We start from the raw sequence: 23251 nt of genomic DNA, 5'->3' as shown, positions 1-23251 counted from the left end.
AAATGAATTCAAAACAAAATCAGCATTTATCTATATTGTTTTAACTAGGTGTAAACACAAAATGAAACATTGAATAATATATATCTCTGTATTGTATTATAGATATAATGTATGTTCATAATATTAAGTGTAAATCAACCTCTTCATCTTCTTCTTCTCTTCAGCTTGAGTTTATCTCTAACCACAAGTGGTGTAGTATTCGAAACGAGTTAGGAAAATATTTTAATAATTTCAAGATTAAATTCAAAACTTCGTAGTAAGTACAACCATTATTAAAAAAATTATGTAAATTTTACGAGGTAGACGAGATACCTTATCATCTACATTTTGCGTAATGTTCGCCATTGCTACGGTGCAGTAGCGGCTAATCAGTCGGCCAGGATTTAGTTCTCGAGACTTAACAATTTGCAGTCGAACTTAAATACAATTATATACAATAGTAGTAGTACTTATATACAATTTGTGTCTACATTTCAGCTACTTATTCATTTACTTAAAGAAACTAAAATGTGGAGACCCTACTCAAGTTGATTAGCCAGTCGCGACTCGCGGCTTGTGTGATATCAAGTATCGAGCAGTTTCCCTGAGCGCCCCTTAGAGGTTGCTTGTGCTGCACTCTTGCGCAGAAGTGATTAAATAATTTGATTGAAGCGTAAACTTGCATTCCGGAGATATTTTGACGGTGAGTGTATTGTTTGCATTTCACTCGATCGACATACTGTGATGGATTTCAACGAATTCTTAAATAATGAGAGACTTGAATGAGACGCGTTCTAAGAGGTAACGTGAAAACATTCAATATAAGCTGACGCGACTTCGTCTGCTTGAAACTGTTTTTATTCAAAATCCGAATCGTATCGCTTAAGTTAAAACTATTTATAACCAAAACCCAGAAATAATTATGAAAGTATAATCTTAACAGGACGAGAAAGTTCATTAATTAATTTTATTTTAGTAGAATTGGTTTATTAATTATGTACCAAATTTATTAGAGTATTTACTTATTCTTAATGTCTCTCTTATCTTGTAACATACAAATTCATAAATATATAAAATTTACGCGTTGTCTACGTCTTTCTTCTATTCCATCTGTTCCCAAAAAACGCTTTATATGATTAAAATTGATTAATAAAAATTGTAGAAGTAACCTTGAAAAGCATGTTACGAATAACGATGCATAAAAGTTACTCGGAGTTCAATATTTTTAATAGTATCCGTGTATGTCTTCAAATCGATATGAATCCTAGTTGAAAATAGACAAACGTGTAAGCATTATTATTATAATCTTAAGAATGAAATGTATTCACAATTTGTCCCTAATACACACCCTGAATAATGTATGAACTAGGAATAGGTTGACTTGTTTTAAACTTACTGCAACTTGTTCCATACAACTAAGAATGTTATGTAAAATATCCATAATACAACTATTTATAAGTGTCGATGCATAATTACGCTTCAATTTATGTAATGATTGACGACACTTGCTTTATAATACAACTTGTGAGTCCCGATCGAAGACGATTTTAGTAATATGTAGTATTTTATAAAACTCTCTAAAGCTGATTATAAACAACTCAAGAAGTCAAATAATTGTAGAAATATGTATTTTGCAATTTTTTTAAACTTTTTACGTTCAATATCGTATTTTTTTGTTTTTTTCTCTATATGTTTGTGTTAGTATTATTTTGTATTTAATATAAGTGTAAATACTTGCATCATTGGGGTGAGCCGTAATTGCAAGTTTAGTTAAATAAATCACAAATATAAAGAGAGAGTAATAGTAATAGTAATCATTTTCAACCAAGACTTTAGTCACAGTTATCGTCTTCAGGATTTCAATAGCGCGGTGTTTCAGTCACGAACAGACGCATGAATTTACTTTTCCCCGGGATGGGGACCTCGCAGTGTTCGGCAGTGGCTTTAGCGTGCGACGCTCATCCCTGAGGTCGTAGGTTCGATCCCCGGCTGTGCACCAATGGATTTTCTTTCTATGTGCGCATTTAACATTATCTCGAACGGTGAAGGAAAACATCTTGAGGAAACCGGCTTGCCTTAGACCCAAAAAGTCGACGGCGTGCATCAGGCAGGCTGAGTAGGTGACTTGCCTAATCAATTTACAAATGATCATGAAACAGATACAGAAGTCTGAGGCCCAGACCTAAAAAGGTTGTAGCGCCACTGATTTATTTTTATAAGGTATTCAAAGATCAATCTATATTTATATAAAACTTTGATAAAATATCCAAAAATCGGAAGATAACAGACAAAAAGTCATCATTATAATTTGCATTCTTAACCCAACGAATGAAATGATATGTCAATGGTTAAATAATAAGAATTAGACGTATAAAGACTTGTGTAATACAATTAACTATTAAATAACCGAACAAATAGAGCAAGACATACTTGAAGTTTATCGACGATGGAACTGTGGCCACTGTTCATTAACAATTAAAACAATTTCACCACACATCTACTGCATTTATCAGCTGCGTTTTATCTTTGTTGTTTTATCGAAAAACTACAAAACAATATGGGCTATGTTACTATTCATATTCCTTCCATGTCAAATGACCCGTGACCACGATTATTAAACGTCCGGCGTGGTTCAAAATTAAAATATTGTTTATGATCCGGGAAAAGCGAAATTAAAGTTCCGTTTATAGTTCAGCCAAGAAACAGATTTTGGGTAACATCTCAAATTTCTGTATCTATTTCGTCATTTGTTTTTTTCTAATAAGCGTGCATGACACACACTTTTTGGGTCTAACGCTTATTTCCTCACTATGTTTTCATTCATCGTACTAACGGGTGTTAAATGCGCACGTAGAAAGTCCATAGGTCCACAGCCGTGGTTCGAACCTTCGTATTAGAGACGCACAAGCCGACACTGCTCAAATAAATAATATTATTTAAGTTATATAACACAAAAAACAAGTAACTGGTAATAAATCCTTGTATGGTATAATGCGCGAATGCTACGCAATCTGTGCATAGCTTATCGGGACGCTCTTCTCTTAAGCATGTCTTCTATTTAAGCAATGCTGTCAATCAATTAATTATTTACCTAATGAGAGCAATAATGTGTGCGTGTTTGTTTTTCCGTTCTCTCAAAGGACGTTGTCTTAACGATCCATAAATTCTTGGCCTGATTTAGAGGAATTGTTTGCATTTCTTATCGTTAATAGCCATCGAGTAATGAAATCGATTTGAATAACACCTGACTCACCATATAAATATTAACGGGCACCATGTCAAATTTGTATTGATTTCATAAATTAAATATTTATTTCAAGGTAATTATTTCAATATTTTTCTACAAAATAATACAAAGATACTCGCTTATTGCTAAGGCTGTTATTTATTATAACTAAAACCTTTCTCTTCTAATCTTTTTCGTGAGCCTGTTTTTTCGAATAGGCAACAATGATCAGCCTTCTGTCCCTGACATAGCCCGTCGATATGTCGCGTCAAAGACATGCCGGGTTCACAATGTTTCTTTCACCGTGCGTGCGAGTGTTGTCCAGAATCACAGAAAGTCCATTATTGCACAGCTGGGGATCGAACTTACGACCTCAGGGATGAGAATCGTACGATCTGCTAGGCCAACACTGCTTTATAAAAGCTAAATCAGTCTAATTTCATATTTTTTTACTAACTCTTTTGTCTTTTCATCATGGCATTTATGACAGATAGTAGGCTGTGTAGTTAGGCCTTTATGCATAAGAGGGATAATATTTTGTATGTCCAATCTAATTAGGCAATAATAGTGAATTTTATGTTCGTTTGAACGCCCGCCACCAATTAGTTTTTCTACGTATACGTAACGTACGTAACTGTTAGCACAGTAAAGAAAGACATTGTGTTGAAAAAGCGAGACCCAAAAATTGAGGATGTCTCAAACAGAACGATCAACTTTGAGGGGCAAAGATAATAATTTATGAAGACGCTGACATTGTCTATTAAGGCATTACGGGTCTTCATATATACTATCATTTGTATCATGAATAGCTCCAGGTATTACCGGATCTCGATTCAAAAATCTTTATTGTAATGTACTAAAAATCAAATTGTTGTTCATGGTCTTATAAATTTATTTATGAGTGACAATTACTACGATTATATGTAATACACGTATAAAATTGGTTTCTAACCGGTGTTCAATACAATACATATTAAATATTATTATTGTGTATATTCATTGTTATAATAATTCAAACTGAATAATTGAAATTAGCATGGCGTTTTGGTAAACTGCGGCGGCCACCTAACCAAATATTACAAACAATTTATTGTCAAGATCAACCTTGCTTCAAGGTTTTACTGCGTTATTCAATTAGCGACATACTTACTTATAGCCAATAAAATAGGTATGTTTAATAAATTATCTGGAAATTACACTCGACTAAATTACGTTACATCTAAAGTCTGACGGTATAAATATTATTTCAGCATCGTGTTTTTTTTGCAGGCGTTGTATTACCGCTATATATTTGTTCCCCCATATCCTTGTGGCTCAGGGTGGACTAGCGCAGTCCTCCATATCAGTTGATAGAACATTAGTCACTAGAAGTAGGAGGATAGAGCTGATATCCGCTCGTATATAACAAGGCGAACTGGACAGGAAATGTCAATGTATTTCTTGGGGCCTTTCCGTGAGACCTTAATGCAGTAATTGGTACGCGGAAGCTGAATGTCTCAGTGGAGCAAGGATTTTAATTACTGTCATTACACACTCGGCTTTCCTTGCAAGTTTTTTGTGAGATATAGTGTCATAATGTATCACATATAATCCATTCCAATTATGGGTCCCATTCTTCATTTCATTTCTTTTTTATGCATCTTCTTAATTCAGGCTTACATATTCTGAATTGGTATGAGATAGATAAATATATAATAATTAAGATAGAGAAATGTGGCAATATATAAGCATCTAAATTGTTGAAAATATTGCGTGTAATATTTTAAATAGAAAAAACATAAGATGTAAAGAGCTCCCATTTCCAAACCTTCATTGTTATACTGATCAACTTCAACGTTTATAATAAGTTAATTATATAGCTAAAGCAATTGTTTATGAGTCAATTGCAGCATAACCAGTAGGATTAAATAACAAATCAGTGAATTAATTACAACTATAATCACTGCCGACTGCGGCAATTAAAAAAATATAATCCGCGTCGCTGCGCACTGTCCAGTGTTGCCAGCACAAACACAGCTGCAATACCAACTGGCTATTTTATTTCAACGTTTAAAGCAAGTAAATGTTTAAATTTCGAATGATTTTAAATTAGGAATCGCTCAGAAATAACAAGTATTTGTAGATAGTCATTCTACGTTTTATTAGGTACTATACAACAATTAGGTACTATAGTAGTTCTGATGCGTTCACGGAAATATGTTTGTCAGCCAAGGTCACTAATGTAATAGATTATGACTTACAGCCTAATACAGCTTGTTCTTAGTAATTCATCATTACAAGGAGCACAACTTAAGAATGTACGATGTCTTATTCGTATTTAAACGGTTAAGATATTATCATTCAGTTATTTCGCTTATTTCTGTTTATTCTCCATAAGGAAGGAAACTTGTAAAGCTATTGTTTGAGGGTTTTACCAAATGGAATGTGTTGTACCTCTAGGTTTATGATAAATAAAATAAATATTTTGTACTGTTTATTATATTAGAGTAGATTTAGACTAAATATTTCTTAAATTTGTCTTGCACGCTTCTTAAGCTATTTATTATACTCTTCCATAATTATTATTATTATTTATAAAAAAGGAGTTTTCCTACGGCAAGTTTATAATTATATGTATATTTAAAGTTTTTTGTCCACCACGACGTCAAATAAATTGATAACTTATTTACCAATGATACATAATATGTTGTTCACGCAACACAACGCAATTAAATTATGGGCACAACTAACATTTTAACCAAGCTATTTAAAACATTAATACAAAGTATAGGTAAAAACTTCGATTTGTAAGTATAACTAATTTCTGACTTCCAGTTTATATATTCTTTTGAAGTAGGTAATGAAACGATTGTCACTTGTCTAATCATTTTGAGTTCTGTTGCGTTTCGGTTTAAATAATTTTATATTCACTATTGCCCTTATTCATAGAAGTATATCTCTTATATATCTCTAATATATATATATATATTAGAGATATATAAGAGATATATATATATATATATATATTCCTGTATTTTTTTCACTAAAATGCAATTTTGCACAGGGGAAAATGTACTTTAGTGCGATTTTTTCAACTTTTTATAAATAAGGGGGATTAAATATGCATTAATTATATTTATTGAATATATTTATATATTTATAATAGGCTTGTTCATCCTATTTTTACCTAAATTCAAGCTAGTTCTCAGCGCCTTCAAACACTGTATACAGTGTCATAAACAATACTTTAAACCAGTCATCATTTTGTTATAAAAAGTAAAATATACACAGATGACACAGAAACCCACGATAAAACAAGTTTACACTGTGAGTGCATCATTGTTGTAGGTATGATATGAAATCGTACATTTTTGCAAAGTCATATAAAATTATTCTACATTTCCATCATTCGGCTGAAGGACCTGAAGTTTATTGACATCCACGTAAACAGTATTTAAATCGTCTCTCAATATAAGACAGTGAAAATCTCGCCCACAAGCGCAGAATGAAATGACATAGATGTCATATTTTAGGTGAAAATATTTTTGAATGAATTGAAATTTTGGGGTAAAAAAATCACTTTTTTGTACTTATTTTGGCCTCCGAGACCCTTTGAATTATGAATTCAAGTTTTCCTGCAGCTAATATAAAGCACACCAAACAATTATTAAAAATACACATTTAGAAAGTATAAATAAACACAGACTTATGCGCATTTAACGACTCTTGACAAGTCACGTTCTGGAACATTATATCTCCTATCTGCGCCCGTACTCATTACTCTGTATTTCTAATTTCGATAGAAGTCAATTTTGATGTAGCTTTATCAATAATTACTATTTGACAAGCATTTAAAAACCATTTTAATTTATTTATAAGTGATTATAGAACCGACACAAATTGTTATTATCAAATCTGTAAAGGCTATAAAAACTTAATTTAAACATAAATACGTATAATATAAAAACCCGCCAAAACGCTTCTCTACATAAGATGGCGTCGTACCAGTCCCTGTGACATGCCTGTAAATACTTAAACAAACGTCAAGGTTTTTAAAGTGTAAATTCTCATTCTTTGATAACATAAATGAACAAATATAATATATACATATAATATAATTGATAAATTAATGTTTATTAAGGAGTTGTTTTACTCCATAACGCTTTTTAAAGCTATCTTTTTTACAGATACACTCAACAACTCATTATTGTTGATATTCATAGCCTATTGCAAACTTGAAGCGGCCTCGGTACGTAGACTCGATATTGAAGTGTTGCTTATCCTATAGGAAGATACCGAATACCTAAATGTTTCTACATGTTGTTTGGCTCTGGGTACTATAGGGGTTCTACACCTATCAATTGACCAATTAAAAGGTACAATATGGGTGGAATTATTCAAATATTTACCAAGCCTAACTTTATCAGTTTCACAACCAGTTCTTTAAAAATACATACAACCCTTGTAGAAAATAATCAAGACTCTTTGAAAAGTTTAGTGGTAAATATTTTTTATTACGAAATGCGTTTAGCTTAATACCTATAGCTCTAATAATTCTGATTAATGCTAGTGATCGGGCTTACACTTATAAATTGTATGGTTTGTTACAAGCACCTTCGCAATACATATTAAAAAATATAAATAATTTAATAAAACCCTTGAATTCATCATTCGTTTTCATATTTATTAACGACCAAACAAAAAGAATTGATTATTAAAATCTTTTTCATAGTATCAATTCTAAATGATGACGATGCAGGGCTTGCCCGTGGGTGGGTTACACCGGCTCTGATATAATATTAATTGAAATAGAAAGGAATGACCTTCTGCGGGGCCACCGTCGGCACAGGTTATGCTCATACGCGTAACCTCGTTCACGAAATTGCTACTACATGATTTGTTATGTATACCTTCAATTTGAGGTATTCAAAAGGGAAAAAGAGAAAAATAGACGAAGTTTTACGATTACTATTTCGAATTATGATACTGGCTGATTGCCAGTATTAGTTAAATGCGTTAGTGCGATTTCTAATTTAAAAAATAATACTTAAATGAAAATAGATATGAGTTTCGTAACAGTAATGAAAGTAAAAACTGTATTTAAATAAAATAGTGACAGTGCCACTATTAACGAGAATACTTTAGATTTTTTCGCGTTAGGTAGGTACCTAAACGCAAGCGCAAAAGTAGGCAAGTTGGCAACATAGTAATATTACATGCGAGTTTGTAGAAATACACAAAGAAAGTAGGTTAAACTTTATGGCAGAAACAGATCGTCATAAAACGCAAGTTAACACTTCATAGTACCAATAAAGTACTGTGTCTCTTTTTCCATATATTTCTATTGATCTTAGACGTTATTAGCGACCGCTTCATACTTAAACTTCTAAAAATATATTTAAACGTAAAAAAAGTGTGTATTATGTTAAATTACCAGAATATTGCTCATTTAAATTCAGGTTTGGACTGCGTGAAAAAGATCACTTATCTACTATAAGATGAGTCATTAAAATGTTTAACCAGGTGTGGACTAAGTAAAATTATTAAATGATTAAACAGATAAATTCATTTCTGCCATAGGGCAAGAACAAAAGGCAAGGATCATCTTATGTTGATTAAACTGCCCTTAGATAATTACAAGTCCAAAGCTCGCGAATATGTGTTGAAGTCATCCTTTTTTCCTGAAAAACAAAAACTTTATATTGTACAAATTTATCGGTCAATAAAATTGAAAAACTGGTTTGTTAGAAAAAACTCCTTTGATTCATAATGTATGAAAAATTAGCAGTTTCAGATTGAAATTTATTTACACTAAGAATTATACCAACCTAACCGGTAAATAGTAAATTGTAACGACGCAAATGATATGGTCTGTAAGTTGCCCATTCGTAAAAATTATTAGTTTGATGTGGCCGTTTCAATTTTATTTCAGTTAAAGCCGGTATGTTTAATATTTTAAACAATATTGGCGAAATATTGCTCATAACTACTTTAATAGTTTATTAGTTTTGGATGTAAAATAAATTAATTTTAATTTTGGTAGAATTCTTAAAATAAATGACCTTCGAAAATTTTAATGTCACTGAACATATAACCGGATCGGGTTTTAGTTTTATAAACAAAGATTCAAGTATGAGTTAGTGGAGATCAAAGGTTTGAGATATTACCAAAAGTCATATGTATATATTATTAAGGATATATGCGTTATGTTATAAAATGCGTTCAATGCAAAACATCACGTCGGTGCAGGCAAAATATCAATAACTTTTTAGGTTTAAACGTTAAATTTTGGTAAGAAATTCTTTTTCCAAATTCAAATTCCGTTTGTATCTCTTAAAATTTTACTTAAACGTATTTTAAAAATCAGTATTACTAAAAAATCACAATTGAATAAAACCTTTCTATTTCTTTAGGAAATATACAAACTATCTTTAATCCATTCCAAAAGAATAATTCTATTACTAACACGGATTTCCTTCTACTGGGCTTGATTGATTTATAATTGGTTGTTAACAATACAATCAAGATTATTATTACAATAGATTTTGCAACAGCTCTTACAAACAACACTATTATTGCGTAATGCTATTCTAAACTTGTTTTTTTATATTTTTATGATGATAGGCCATTAGTAAAATAAATTATATTTTCAGATTTGCGATGCGGCTTCTATGGAGCCTGGTGATCCTTCAGGTGGCGTACATCGGCACCTGTATGGAACAGTTGGATATATTGTATGAATGGAAACAGCTTGATTACCAATGGCCCAGTGAGGAGGCACGAAATACTGCCCTGGCATCAGGAGCATTTATACCAGGCAATGGCATGCCTATGGGTATAGAAAGACATAGAGACAGGCTTTTCATAACAGTACCCCGATGGCGGCATGGAGTACCAGCTAGCCTCACCTACATCAACTTAAATGGTAACTCGTCCTAACTAGGCTAACTTGTGCAATCAATTGACATATTGCCTTCTCACGGCGTCCTGCTTTTATATGAATACTAAAAAGTAACACAATATGATTATCATCGACATTACATAATACTTACATTTAACGTATGAGAAAATCTATTTTAGTGTAAACTTGTATTGATGAATTTGGTCAGACTAGACAAAAGTGAAACACTAACTTATTTTAAAATAAACTGTACACATAGCTGGTACATGAATATTCAATACTGTTTGTTTAGAAATTTTAACGTTTACATTAGTCCTAATTAAATCGTTGAAAGATTTGGTATACCAAAACTAAAGTTTTTGTTGAGTTTCCTTTCCGGTTTCCTTTAAATTTCTTAACGTGATATTGACAAGTTCTTCCGTTTAACGCAAAAACATAGTTGTTTGCAATTGGTACCGGTTTACTATATTGGTTTCTCAACGCGCTTTGAAATATTCTACATTGTGATAAATTAATTTTACTACTTTCAGATAACTCAACGAAATCACCGGCTTTGATCCCATACCCTAACTGGGCGGCGCACGACATGAATAACGGGAAACCGACAATAGTCTCGCCGTTTAGGGTGCGCGCTGACAAGTGCAATCGACTATGGGTCCTCGACAATGGAAAAATTGGAAACCTTGAGAACGATACCGTTAAATACCCACCAGCTATTCTCATATATGACCTCCTAACTGACACTCTCCTCCGCAACTATGTCTTTCCCGATGATCAGGTAAAAGAAGAATCCGGTTATGCTAATATCGCTATCGAAGACATCGATTGCGAGGACACTTACGCATATGCCGGTGACTTGGGAAAACCAGGGATAGTCGTATACTCTTGGAAAAAGAACGAATCATGGAGGATAACGCATCACTACTTCCACCCGGACCCGTTAGCTTGCGATTTCAGCGTTAAAGGGCACAACTTCAGCTGGACAGACGCTCTCTTTGGTTTAAGCCTCTCAGCGCCAAATGCTGATAACTACAGCACTCTATACTTTCATCCGATGGCGAGTTACAATGAGTTCGCCGTTTCTACGGAATACCTCAGGAACCAGACAGTGGCAGAAGCTAACTTTAATGCATTCAAGCTCCTAGGAAGTAGGGGACCTAACGCTCAATCCAGTGCGTCCTTCGTTGACCCAAAAACGGGAGTGTTGTTCTATTCTCTTGTGAATCTAAACGCAGTGGCGTGTTGGAGGACCACGAATAAGGAGTATCTCATGAAAAATCAAGGAAGGATTTATATGGACGACGAGAAAATGATATACCCGACAGATATAAAGGTAGACTATGAGGAGAACCTTTGGGTGCTGTCGAATAGAATGCCAATATGGATGTATGGGAAGCTGGACCCTAACGATGTTAGTTTTAGAGTGTTCTCTGCACCAGTTTTAAATGCGATCAGTCATACAGCATGCGATATTACACCCAGATCAGACATTTTAGATAAGTTTGTAAATAAGATTAAGAATGTGACGATTGATATAGCCGCTAAAGTTAAACCTAACCATTCAAGTGCGCTTGCGTCGCCTGTCTCTTTACTGACGCTCACTATCAGTTTGTTGTGCTTTGTATCAGTTTATTAATTAAATAATTGTCAGCAAAACGGGCTATTTTATGTAAATAATTTTATCGTGGTCATGGCAACTACGCCATTAATTAGTGTTTGATACGGTCTGTGATTTAAAATTTAGTGTAGTTATGAATCGAATTTTTTTATTTTTATTATAAAGCCTAAAAGATGTGACACGTTTTCCACGTCATATGTAAATTTATGGATTTCCATATCAAAAAAGTCATACAACTTGTTTTTCTAAAACTTAAAAGCGGATCGCTCAAGTATATTTCACCAATGTTCTTGCAAAGTGAAAATTTTAGTTTATGCGGTTGCTAACCCACTTACATTATCACTGTGCACTGTCACCCATAGATGGCGTTGAAGCTAAGAAAAATCTATAATATGTGTCAATTAACACATCTTAATGATATTAATATAAATTGATTTTAAGTGCTAGCGCATTGAAGGCTATGGAGTGCAATAGACGAAGTAACAAAGTCCGAGCCAGTTGAAATTGTTTACAACGTTACCGTATTATTTATTGTGATTACGAATTATTTGCTAGGTATTGTACTTAGGTTTTGCCCTTATCAGTGATATGTAATTATTGTTAACATAGCATAAGATTATGTAATAATCGTTTGTGACATTCTCTGTAAATATGTGTTAATTTAAGTTGACATGGAATAAAAAATCAAATTTTAAATATTTTTTATTGCGTTTAAGAAAATACTAGAAAAAATTCCAATTATAATTTCAATATAATTTCTTGAAATGAAATATAATTATATCCTCTTGTATTATAATTATATTATAATATAAATATAATTATAATACAAGAGGCATTTATTTAAGGATTTTACTAATACAACATTTATAAGGAGAATAATAGCGACATCTATTTTAATACAACTACTGTTTACTAACGACGGTACGACGACAACTAATTTGAAAGATACTGCTTTGTTACACTAGATGGCACCTAAATATAAAAATAATTTAATTTCGTAGTAGTTTGTGGGACTTTTTAATTAGAAGCTCGTCATTCGGATAGACGTCTATATTTTCTTTTTTATTGTTATTTAAGTACATAAGAAGATTTTCTGTAAACTTCATCCACATATATATTTTAATGTATAAAAATATTGAACAATTGTTTTTTTGTATGCAATTTGTGTTGGCATCTGATGTAATTCTTTCAATACCTGTAGCGCTGATCTGGTATCCCAACGGTCGCCTGATAAACTCAACATTGAAGTCAAAAACCCAACCGCTATCTCTATTGTAAATGACACAGTACCGGGGCTGATGTAAAGTTTTACTGATAGGTATTTATGTAAAGGTACAACACGACTACAACAGTTTTACTCGGAGTCCTCGACCTTGTATTGCGATGATTTACACACACTTTGGTATTTCATTTTCGTTAATCCCGTGACTACAATACAAGTAATTTATTGCACTCAACATTAGCTAATTTAGATAGGACTATCAACATCCATCTACGGTCCACTGTCGCCGTGTTTACTGTGCAGGAACATGTCGGTAAAGGTCGAGGAAACTGTAAGTACTGATTCATAACTTAAAATATTATGTTGAGAAGCTATAATTTGGTATATTTAAAAAAGTTGTTGGAAATAGTTGTTTGCTTCAAGACCATTTAAGCGTTAACTTAAACGGTATATAAGTATCGACACCGAGACACATAGTTACCAATATATATTAACTAAAATATTGTTTATTAAAACCTAAACATAACAATCAAATATTCAGTAATTTACAATTTTCTTAATCTACATAGTAATAATGAAAATTAATTAAAAAAAATTTAAACAAATTTAAATAGTTTGGCGCCTGTGGCAGTGTACCTTTAACGCTGGCAGCATTTCCTCACTGTATTGCGATACTTAATCGTTGAGTGAGGAAAGCACTAGCTCTGGCATCACTGGTACTATCTACCAGGCGCCAACTTAAATGTTTAATTAGCGCCTGTGCACTTGAATCCCACGACCCAAGAGTCTCTACTCCAAAAAGAACAACATCGAACAAAAGGAACAAGTTGGAGGAAAATATTTGAGCCGTTTATTATTTTCCACCTGATCTGTGGATTATATTTCTTTTTGACTTTTTGTATTATTCGCCTTATGATATTTGTATAGGAGGAAAAAGTGGACCACGTGTCAAGGATCCGGGAGCAGTGTGTCAATTGCTTCAAAGGTCCCAATTTAATCAAAACTATCGTGGTCATGGCTTGTTTGATTATTGTCGTGTATCAGGTACATTTTTTTTAAATTTTGTAGTATATTTTTGAGTTATAATGAGTGTATATAACCCCGAAGGAGAAGTTAATAATTCAATCTATATTTATTAAAATTAAATATTGTACTGAGTTAGATTATCTTTCTATTGATATCATGAGAAAATTATTTAAAACTTTGTTATATTCAGCCTCAATTTGAACTCAAAATTTTTGTTTATTTTAAAATTATCAGTGACTGATACGTTTTTATTATATAAATCGTTTTGTATAACTATAAGCAGTGTTGGCCTAGTGACCTCTGGGTGTGACCTAATCCCCAAAAGTCGTAGGTGTGATGAAATGGTGTGAAAAAATCGACAGCATATGGCAGTCATAGAAGGCTGATCACCTACTTGTCTATAAATAAAAAATATGTGCGTGTACTGGTGTACACACGTAAGAAGTGAAACTTCTTTTTGAAATGATCTACTATATGCTTTACAGAAATTGGTTAATTAAAGTTAAATTAGATAAAGTTTAACAAAAGGCTATTAATATCATAGACAATAATACAATTATTTAATTTTACCTTATTACTACTAATATTATTACAGAATTTCATTAATTGTAATATAATTATTACTATCATTGTTAACATTATTATATATTATTATTATATTTAGCTTATGGTAACTGAAATATATTGTTTACATTCCACAAAACTTAGTTACCGAGTAAAAACTCCATCAATTGTAGTGGCGAATCTCGCAAATAAATACCACCTACACACCCATTAGATAAAGAGATATAATTACTGACTTTTTTTTACTTTGCTAATAATTGTAATATATATATATCATTTATAACCTCACTATGCAGTGTTAGAAATAAAGAAGGGTGCAATAGAAAAACGGTCAAGTCTAGTGGTGGAAGTAAGGCTTAAACGACATGCTATCCCTACTCCGCGGGAGAAAGTAATCTTCGAATCAACTATGGTAGGGACAGTAATAATATTGCGCGTAACGGAAAAATGTGACGGTAATTTTTCTCCAACGCCGATACAGACGTTTCACTTCAAAAATGTTCAAAGAAATGCATGCAATCTGAGTCAAAAACCCAAATGGGGGGGTATGGATGAGACATTTTCCACACCATGTTTGGGTACACATTTTTTTTTGTTGATCATCAGATTATAACATGCATCCAGAAGTTGACCAATATCCCAGTCACAACACATACGCACTTCGACTTTAACAAGACCATAGCCTACCCAAGCGTCACGTTCTGCCGGGAACCTCCATACAAACATGCTAAGCTGCAGGTAGGCCTGGATAAAAACTAATTAAGAACATTTTGAAGGTATTTTTAAAAAAAACTGTTACATTAAAATATTTTTTCTCAATAAATGGTCTATCTAGTAAATTAAGGTTTACCATTCAGACCCGTTCCTTAGATCGATGTCGAGATAGCACGAGGAGAAGGAGGCTCACCATGAACACTTAAAACATTCTGCCACCTATGGAAACTGACAATCTCAAAGGCTCGTTAAAATAATTATAATTAATTATAAGCTTGTATAAAATGTTAAGTGGATATCTGGTTCCAAATACTGAAGATGCGCGGCTTCTTTAAATAAAACTAGAAAAAAAATCGTTATTTCAAGTGTATTCTTTTGGATATTTTAGGAATATGGGCTGTCTTCACATCCTCGATACACGTCTACCTGGAGAGAATTCAACTTCTCTGCCATCTCTCTTGATCAACTATGGGATGAGATCACATACAACGCTGACGACTTCTTCGTTCAGTATGCCTTAGACTCACTTACAGACGGTAAATAATCATTATTATATTTTAATTATTAATTTGTCTTTTTATTGTTTGAATAGCTTTAGTAAAGAACTTGTACCTGTACCATATAGAAAAATCATTCAAATATAAACGATAATTTGTAGTTACGTTGACGTTTCCATCATTCAAACAAATACAAGTAAAAGTCGCAAGTAACCTGTCGAATGGCTTGAATGGTCTTTGCATTTTAGTTGGATAGAAATAAGTAACGCTCATACTTTGTGTAGGCTATCATCAAATTATTAGATGGACTTTGTAGGTCACCAACGACATATCAATGATACGCAGAAATTGGTCGTAAAAACGTTTACACAATTTTTTTTTAACCAGACGTGGAGTTAACCTCGAGTATCGGCTTTGTAAACGGTCGTTGCTATACCCTCACACCTCGTATTAAGGACTCCCAAGCGACGAAGGCTCGGGGCTACGCCATCACCCTGCAGCACACCCAAGAGGACATTACCTCCTCTACTAGCATTTTACCACCTGGCTACCATGTATATGTGCATTTCGAGAAGGAGCCGTACACTGGTCTGATTTTATTGTTATACTTTTAAACTTATTATACGTATTGAAAGTATAAAATTTGTCACTGATAACCATTGTCGCGTTGAAAATAAAAGCTAACAAGGCATATGAATGTGTATGTTTATAGTAAAGTTACGAATAATGTTTATATACAGTAATAAATCCCATGTTCATTAAGACATCAATGGTTTAGAGAGGTAATAATAAAAATATGTAAACTTATTCACTATCGGACTGTTCAATGTGTGTATGAAATACCTAAAATCGGTAAACAAAATATGTTTGACCAGATTTAATTTTACAGGTTTTTAATTTTCGAAACACCACAAATGCGCCAAAAAAATCTTAATATGTTTATTTTAACAGAAGTAGAAGTATACAACGGTGGGCTGGTGGACTATCTGTACATAAACACCGGTGAGACATTGGATGTAAAGCTTACAGTCAACGAATACGTCATGATAAGCGACGAACAGAATCCTTGCTCGACCGAACCAGGCTACAGCGCTAATTATGTTAGTTATACAATATTTTAAACCAACAACAACCAAAAAAATAATATATAAAAAAAATATATATGAAATAATATATAATAAATAGCATACGGACTTAGTATAGTTACTGATAGCACGACCATAACTTTTTCTACGCTTTTGAAATCGTTTAATTACTATTTAAAAAGATTGTATGTATGTGCTTCCATTTTTAGTTTCGTACCTGTATACTAGTACTAAGTGCAAGTTTTATATAATAATGTAATGTACTATAACTTCATAATTAAGGGCTAGAATTAACATTACAGTGCACAACATTGTACGTGTGGGAAGAGGTTGGAAGACAGGTGAACTGTTCTGGACCCTGGATGAACATTTCCTTACAGCGCTGTGATAATTTCAGAGATATGAGAAGGCTTATATCTGCTTATATTAAGTGAGTATTTAATGTGTTCAACTTTACCTGTACCTGTACAACTTTTATTAGGATATTTAATTGTTGGTACTGAAAAAATCTCATGTTTCAGTAAATATATTAATCATACCTGTGAAAGTTGCCCTCGGATATGTCGTTCTCTGCTGTATAGCGCATTCGTCGTCGATAGACAGAAGTTCTACACCTGGGACGCTCAAACCAAAGTCTGGGCAACTGCCACTAGCTTAGCGAATCTTCAAACACAGGTACTACTTTATGTGTACATCTTACCTATGTCAGTAGTGAATTTATTTAATAAAGTCGTGAAATTAGTGTGCTAATTATGCGCGTAGTATATTTAATGACAGAAATAAAGTCCTGACCGATAGGTGAACGATGTAAAGTTATTAGGACTAAAGTATACAATGCAAAGGATTTTATCTTATTGTATTTTATTCTCTACAAACACAGGTATATATTCACTTCAACAATATGATGGTATCGGTGTTCGAAGAAAAATACAATTATGACTGGAATGTGTTTCTCTCAGACCTCGGTGGCAGCGTGGTGTGTATGCCTTTTATATTATTGCATCAATTCTTTCTCTATGGGTATTACAGTTATTATATTAGTATATATCTTTACTTGGCCTATAAAGGCACCTGCAAGCATAATATAACATGCCACATATATGTTGTTTTGTAAGCATCTTAGAGCATTTACGTAGAACATTAATTACATGACGTACAAGGTGTATTTTAGGTATTTCCATATATTTTGTATAACTTCTGTGTGAATATCAACTCATTAGTTGTTCCTTGATACTTGGCGAGGTGCCATCGCAACAGCCGATTGTTTGTTTAAAATAGCTGAAGCGTTATTCATTTAATTTAGTAATTCATTTTGGTAGTTTATTATTATCTGTATTAGAGGTCATTTTTCCAAAAATAAAAACAGATCGGCTGAAAATGTATAAATTTTTCTATTTAGTTTAAAGTTCCTTTTACACATATATAAAACCATTTTAACCAAAGAAAATTTTAAAATCCTTATATTTTATAATATCGAGGATATCCCATCTTTACATTCCAGAAATACCTACTGAACGTATAATAATACTTTAATAAGACTAACGATATACTTAATCATAATACTCTTTATTCATAATTTCAGGCCCCTTATACTTTGTCCTTATAGATCTCGTGGCGCATTACAAAATATTAAATAAATAAAATATGATATCGTTAATAGTGACTTATTATACATATTTATATAAAATCTGTCCTAATACTGATTACAAGTGCCTAGTGAAACAATTGAGATTATCTTCAGCTATTTTTAAAACCAAATGTGATGCATAATTATTGAAAAATAATTCTGTACAGGGTTTCCTGCTGGGACTATCAGTGATCGGGCTGATTGGAATCTTAGGTAATGTGTGGAGTAACATGCTGCGTCCACTGCTCTGTGCGTCCTCGGCGGTTCCTCCGCCGCTATCAGTTGAAGTTACTCCTCGAAAAACTCGGCCATATTCCTATTAACCAATATCACAATCCCACTGTATACATAATGGTGTTTTCATAATTAATTGTTTGTACTAGATGTATGTTTAAAGTGGAGTTTTTATAATTTAAGCATTTATTAAACTTTTACTGCATATCACCTTTATTTTCTGCAAGTAAGATCTTGAGGATTACCAGATATGGTTAGAGATGAGCGGATGCAGTATCTATTCAAGTTAAATATACCGACCGTGTTACGTCAATACATTCCGATGGGCATCGATGCACAGCTTACAGTTTATAGTGTTATTATCTGTATTTCCGAATTCCGAATTTTACGTCAAACATACCGCTTACATCTAGATATTGTACATAAAAGGTTACGTCAGTTAGTAATAAATGAAAACTTTTCAATATGTAATTTCTATGAATATGACATTATTTATATTTATCGGAATATATTACTTAGTATCTAATTTACTTATTTTAAAGCCAGGCAATTCTATTTTTTAAGGCACAAATGATGGAGTTTGTTATATTCTTGCGCTTTATTCTGTAGCTCTATGTCTAAGAGTAAAATATTTCTATGAAACTTTTTACTCTTGCGCGTAATCAAGAGCACTGTAATATTTGATGCACAATATTTACGCAGGCGTTAGTGTTTAGCTTAGCAGTGTACGGTGAAGAAAGTATCGCGAGGAAACCAGCATGCCTTATATTAACTTGACTCAAGCCTCAAAATAACGAAATATTAAAATATTTGTAGGTGTCGGTAAGTATTAGTTCATGATAGTTATAAAATCTCGCTTCGATGAGAGCTAGACCGATAATTCTACGGGTTATGAAAAACACTGCGAAGACTGCTGGCAGATCAAGCAAGGATTATTATTCCCATAACATACCACAATAAATAGAAAACAAATGTTTTACGTACATGGTTTGCTAATTGCATATACATTTATATTGTATCTACAACGATATGAAATTGGAGTAATTTTTTATCTTATTTTAAAAATGATCAGAATTAGAATCAATGTCTCCTTTCAATCTACAGAATATCAAACGAAAACCGGATTACTCATTCAATGACGTCAGAATCGGTTAATTTGTTATTTTACAGAACTATTTATATACAATCTCCAATATTGAATGTTTCGTCTAGATTGATTGATGATGGTCGGAAACAAGAGATCTCTAACGGCTTACTCGACCTGCAATCAGATTAATAACATCTTATTCATGAATGTGAAGCATTCGCAGGTGTACCATCCAGACATCTCGCAGATCCCGAAATAGCTGGACATAGTTACGCTATTAATAACCAAGGGCCAGGAAGAGACCAAACGACGACGTGAATCATCACGAACGACGCCAAATGCTATTTTTGGGTCACCTAGTTTTTTGACCTTATCCGTCGCGATTTGCGCAAAAGATATTCATGATTACAGTTCTTAGTTACAAGAAATTTTAATGCGATGTAAAATTAGAGATGTATGCGGTTGTTTCAGAATGCGTTTTAAATCTTTTATCTTTCCATGATGAGACACTATGTCTCGGATTACACTTATTTTACTTGAACGAACGTATCGTAAAGCACTAGCTGTATAAGGAATCGTATCGTCAGTTCTTGATTCCGAGCGCTTAACACTACACCTTAGACCGAAACATAAGTCTATCAAAAATATATCGTGTGTACTTTTTGGGAAGATAGCTTAAATAGTTAGTCCTAGGTACATTACTTGCAAACATTTTGCGAAAACAAACATGGATTTTGCTCATAGATCGTTCAATAGCAGTCTAAGAGCAGTAATAAAATAAACAAAATGATATTTATTAGTAGTAACGATTGCGATCGTAAATTGAATTTTTGTTAAAATAAACATTATATGTTACTTTTAAATGCGTAGATCCAAACTTTTAACATTTGTGTCGAGAAAAAATGCGAGCTTTCGCCAGCAACCAATTGACATTGCACATGCAATGGGATGTGTAAATAATGCTTTTAGTATTAGATTAGGTGATATAATCTATTTCAAAATACCCATATGTAATTTAATTTTCGTATAATATCATAGGTCTTAGTAACTAAATGGTAAACTAGAACGTGAACTGAAAATCCACCACACATACCACATTTCCTACTTTTTAAATTATGTGTATAATAATTATGGTTTGATATCAGTATTTAAATCGAATGGTAATTACAAATAAATGCTGCATATTTTAGTTATTGGATATAATAATTATAAAGTAAATAACGATAAAAATATACATCAATTTCGTTAGATCTTTTGATCCAAGGGGAAAATTTATTTTCGCATTACTGCAAGTGGCCACGGATTTAAGGAATGACCACAGATCATCGAATGAAGATCGGCCAGAGCTTGACTTTTTATAATACAGAGCTTCATAGACTTTTTTAACCAATTGATGGGATCGCCTGTCCAGATAATGGCTATTATGCAGCCGCTTGCCTGAACCCATGTTCTCTGGTTCTGTCTATGAAAGATTGAAGGGGGCAAGGATTTTTACACCTTCGCTATTTTCCCAAGCATTTTATTTGCTTAAATCATTATGTACATGAAAGCATTTTAGAATTCCACTCGCTCACAATTCAATTATATATTTATATTATACCAGGGCCTATCCTACCTTGTTAAAAATTGCCAAAACTACCGTTTTCATATTATGAATTGAAGCTAAGCTTGCATCGAATAAACAACTGAGGTACAGAGGTGGACATATGGACCGAAACTAATACTCATAAACAAGTGTTGTTGCAAAGTGAACCTTATCAACTGAACTGAAAATTTAAATTTAGTAATTATTTTTAAACGTTATTAGCAAAGTATTTTGAGCTTACAGTCTAGTTGCCGAAGGTTTCAAATGAAACAACAATGATATGATGATTGTAAGAATAGACTTGGCAGACGGAGCCGGTCGTGCGATATTAGGTTTCTTAGTTAAAATAGCTGAGTCATTTGGTCCAGCGAAGTGTCACTTTAAGCTAATCCTAGAACCTCCCTTTTTACACAATATGATACACACATATTTTCGGTGCATATAAAAATACTTTCCCTAAAATTGTAATAAAAATTGATTTGGTTATTCGACCTTAAACGACAATAATTTAGGCTTTTATTAGTTGACTTTGCAATTTTTCCTTCTGCCTAAAGCATAGGTCGTTAGCATCGTTAATCCCAGATGATTCATGACCTCTCAACAGAGCCAACTAGCTGATCACTATCTACAGACGGGCCACTACATCTAATTTGCATAGGAAAATATTTTTTACTAGAATTGTTTACAGTAATCCCGAAAATAATCTTTAACATAATGTTTCATTTAAATGTATATAATTGAAAAATTATAACGATCTCGTGTCTATTTCTATGTCTTTAGAAATACGTAGATAGATCTGTATCCTGTGGCTTCAAATCTATCTTAAGGTAGCTTTTATTTTTTATAAGAATGGTTAAGAAAGTATAGCTAATGTCCACCGGCGCGGTGGACACAGAGCCAGTGGACGGGCGCGCTAATTTGGTCCCGCCCTGCCTGTTTCAGCTCCGCTATTTGTGGACACAAAGATGTAATGTGGGTCGCATTCCTCTCTACAATAACGGATACGACTTTACTGACATTTACTGATTCTTTAAAATTCTAAATATTTACTTACAAATAACTTACAAAGTCAACACCATCAATTTCATATAAAGCTGAAAGCTTTTTACTTAGCGTAATAATATAGCACTATCCTGTTATTTATCTAAAAATAAATATTCGAAAAACCCTTCTAGCATAAAATGCAAAATTAAATCATACAATTATGAGAAATTTGAACCTAAACATACTTTACATATGTTAAACAAAATAGTAATTTTTCATCTGTGTTATTTTCCTTCAACATTCAGTTACGTACGTGTCTCTAGATAAGTGACGACGCACAAATGATATACATTAATCGTATAATTAGGACGCCCGAGCTTATAAATTAGTTGACAATTAGTGTAAAATCAAAGGAAATGAGTAAAATAACGAGTGCCAAGAGTTAGCAGCTTACTGCAACCAAGAACTTGCGCCCATCCATCACGCGATGAAAGGAACCTCGCACTCTAATTATCTCGTTCACATCGAGACATTTATCACCTTTGGTACCTCGGTGACATGAGACAATTAACAAACCATAATTCTCCAGTATATGAGAAGGTGAAATCCTTAATCTGAACCAGGCTTAAACGGTTTTTACACAGCCATCACCTAAACCGTTTTGAATTTGCGGATTTATCTAAAATACCATTATCAATACACTATATTTTAGGTTAAATGCAAAATTCTTGTATCTTGTAGTTGGTCATATAAAAGTAGTACATGGACGGAATATTTAAGACAAATATTAAGGCAATGCAACAAAAAATAGACTGATTCAGTCTGTTATTATATTTTTATTGAATCCACTAGAAATAAATTACTTTGGGAGCCTCTTGTACGATATATATAAACTAAATACAGGGCTATACTTATTTCAATCT

At 32.9% G+C, this 23251-nt stretch overlaps 2 protein-coding genes across 3 annotated transcripts; both read left to right on the top strand.

The window, feature by feature from the left end:
- The first annotated feature begins 542 nt into the window (after positions 1–542).
- Positions 543–12399, top strand: LOC123709969 (protein yellow). 2 transcript variants are annotated; one of them, XM_045661612.1, is made up of 3 exons: positions 543–682; positions 9838–10109; positions 10616–12399. In XM_045661612.1, the coding sequence occupies exons 2-3, from the start codon at positions 9845–9847 to the stop codon at positions 11719–11721; spliced, it is 1371 nt and encodes a 456-aa protein (XP_045517568.1). In that variant the 5' UTR covers positions 543–682; positions 9838–9844; the 3' UTR covers positions 11722–12399. The 2 variants fall into 2 exon arrangements, with proteins under 2 accessions (XP_045517568.1, XP_045517567.1); XM_045661611.1 differs by having other exon boundaries at positions 561–780.
- An 833-nt stretch (positions 12400–13232) lies between these two features.
- LOC123709495 lies at positions 13233–18967 on the top strand. The gene is made up of 10 exons (XM_045660886.1): positions 13233–13256; positions 13853–13969; positions 15122–15253; positions 15618–15765; positions 16114–16314; positions 16678–16826; positions 17114–17241; positions 17333–17486; positions 17692–17787; positions 18606–18967. The coding sequence occupies exons 1-10, from the start codon at positions 13233–13235 to the stop codon at positions 18759–18761; spliced, it is 1305 nt and encodes a 434-aa protein (XP_045516842.1). The 3' UTR covers positions 18762–18967.
- Positions 18968–23251: the final 4284 nt, after the last annotated feature.

Source organism: Pieris brassicae, chromosome 5 (genome assembly GCF_905147105.1).
Source record: "Pieris brassicae chromosome 5, ilPieBrab1.1, whole genome shotgun sequence".
NCBI classification, from domain to species: domain Eukaryota; kingdom Metazoa; phylum Arthropoda; class Insecta; order Lepidoptera; family Pieridae; genus Pieris; species Pieris brassicae.
The sequence above is the reverse complement of the archived record's forward strand: the minus strand, read 5'-3'. Positions and strand labels throughout refer to the sequence as shown.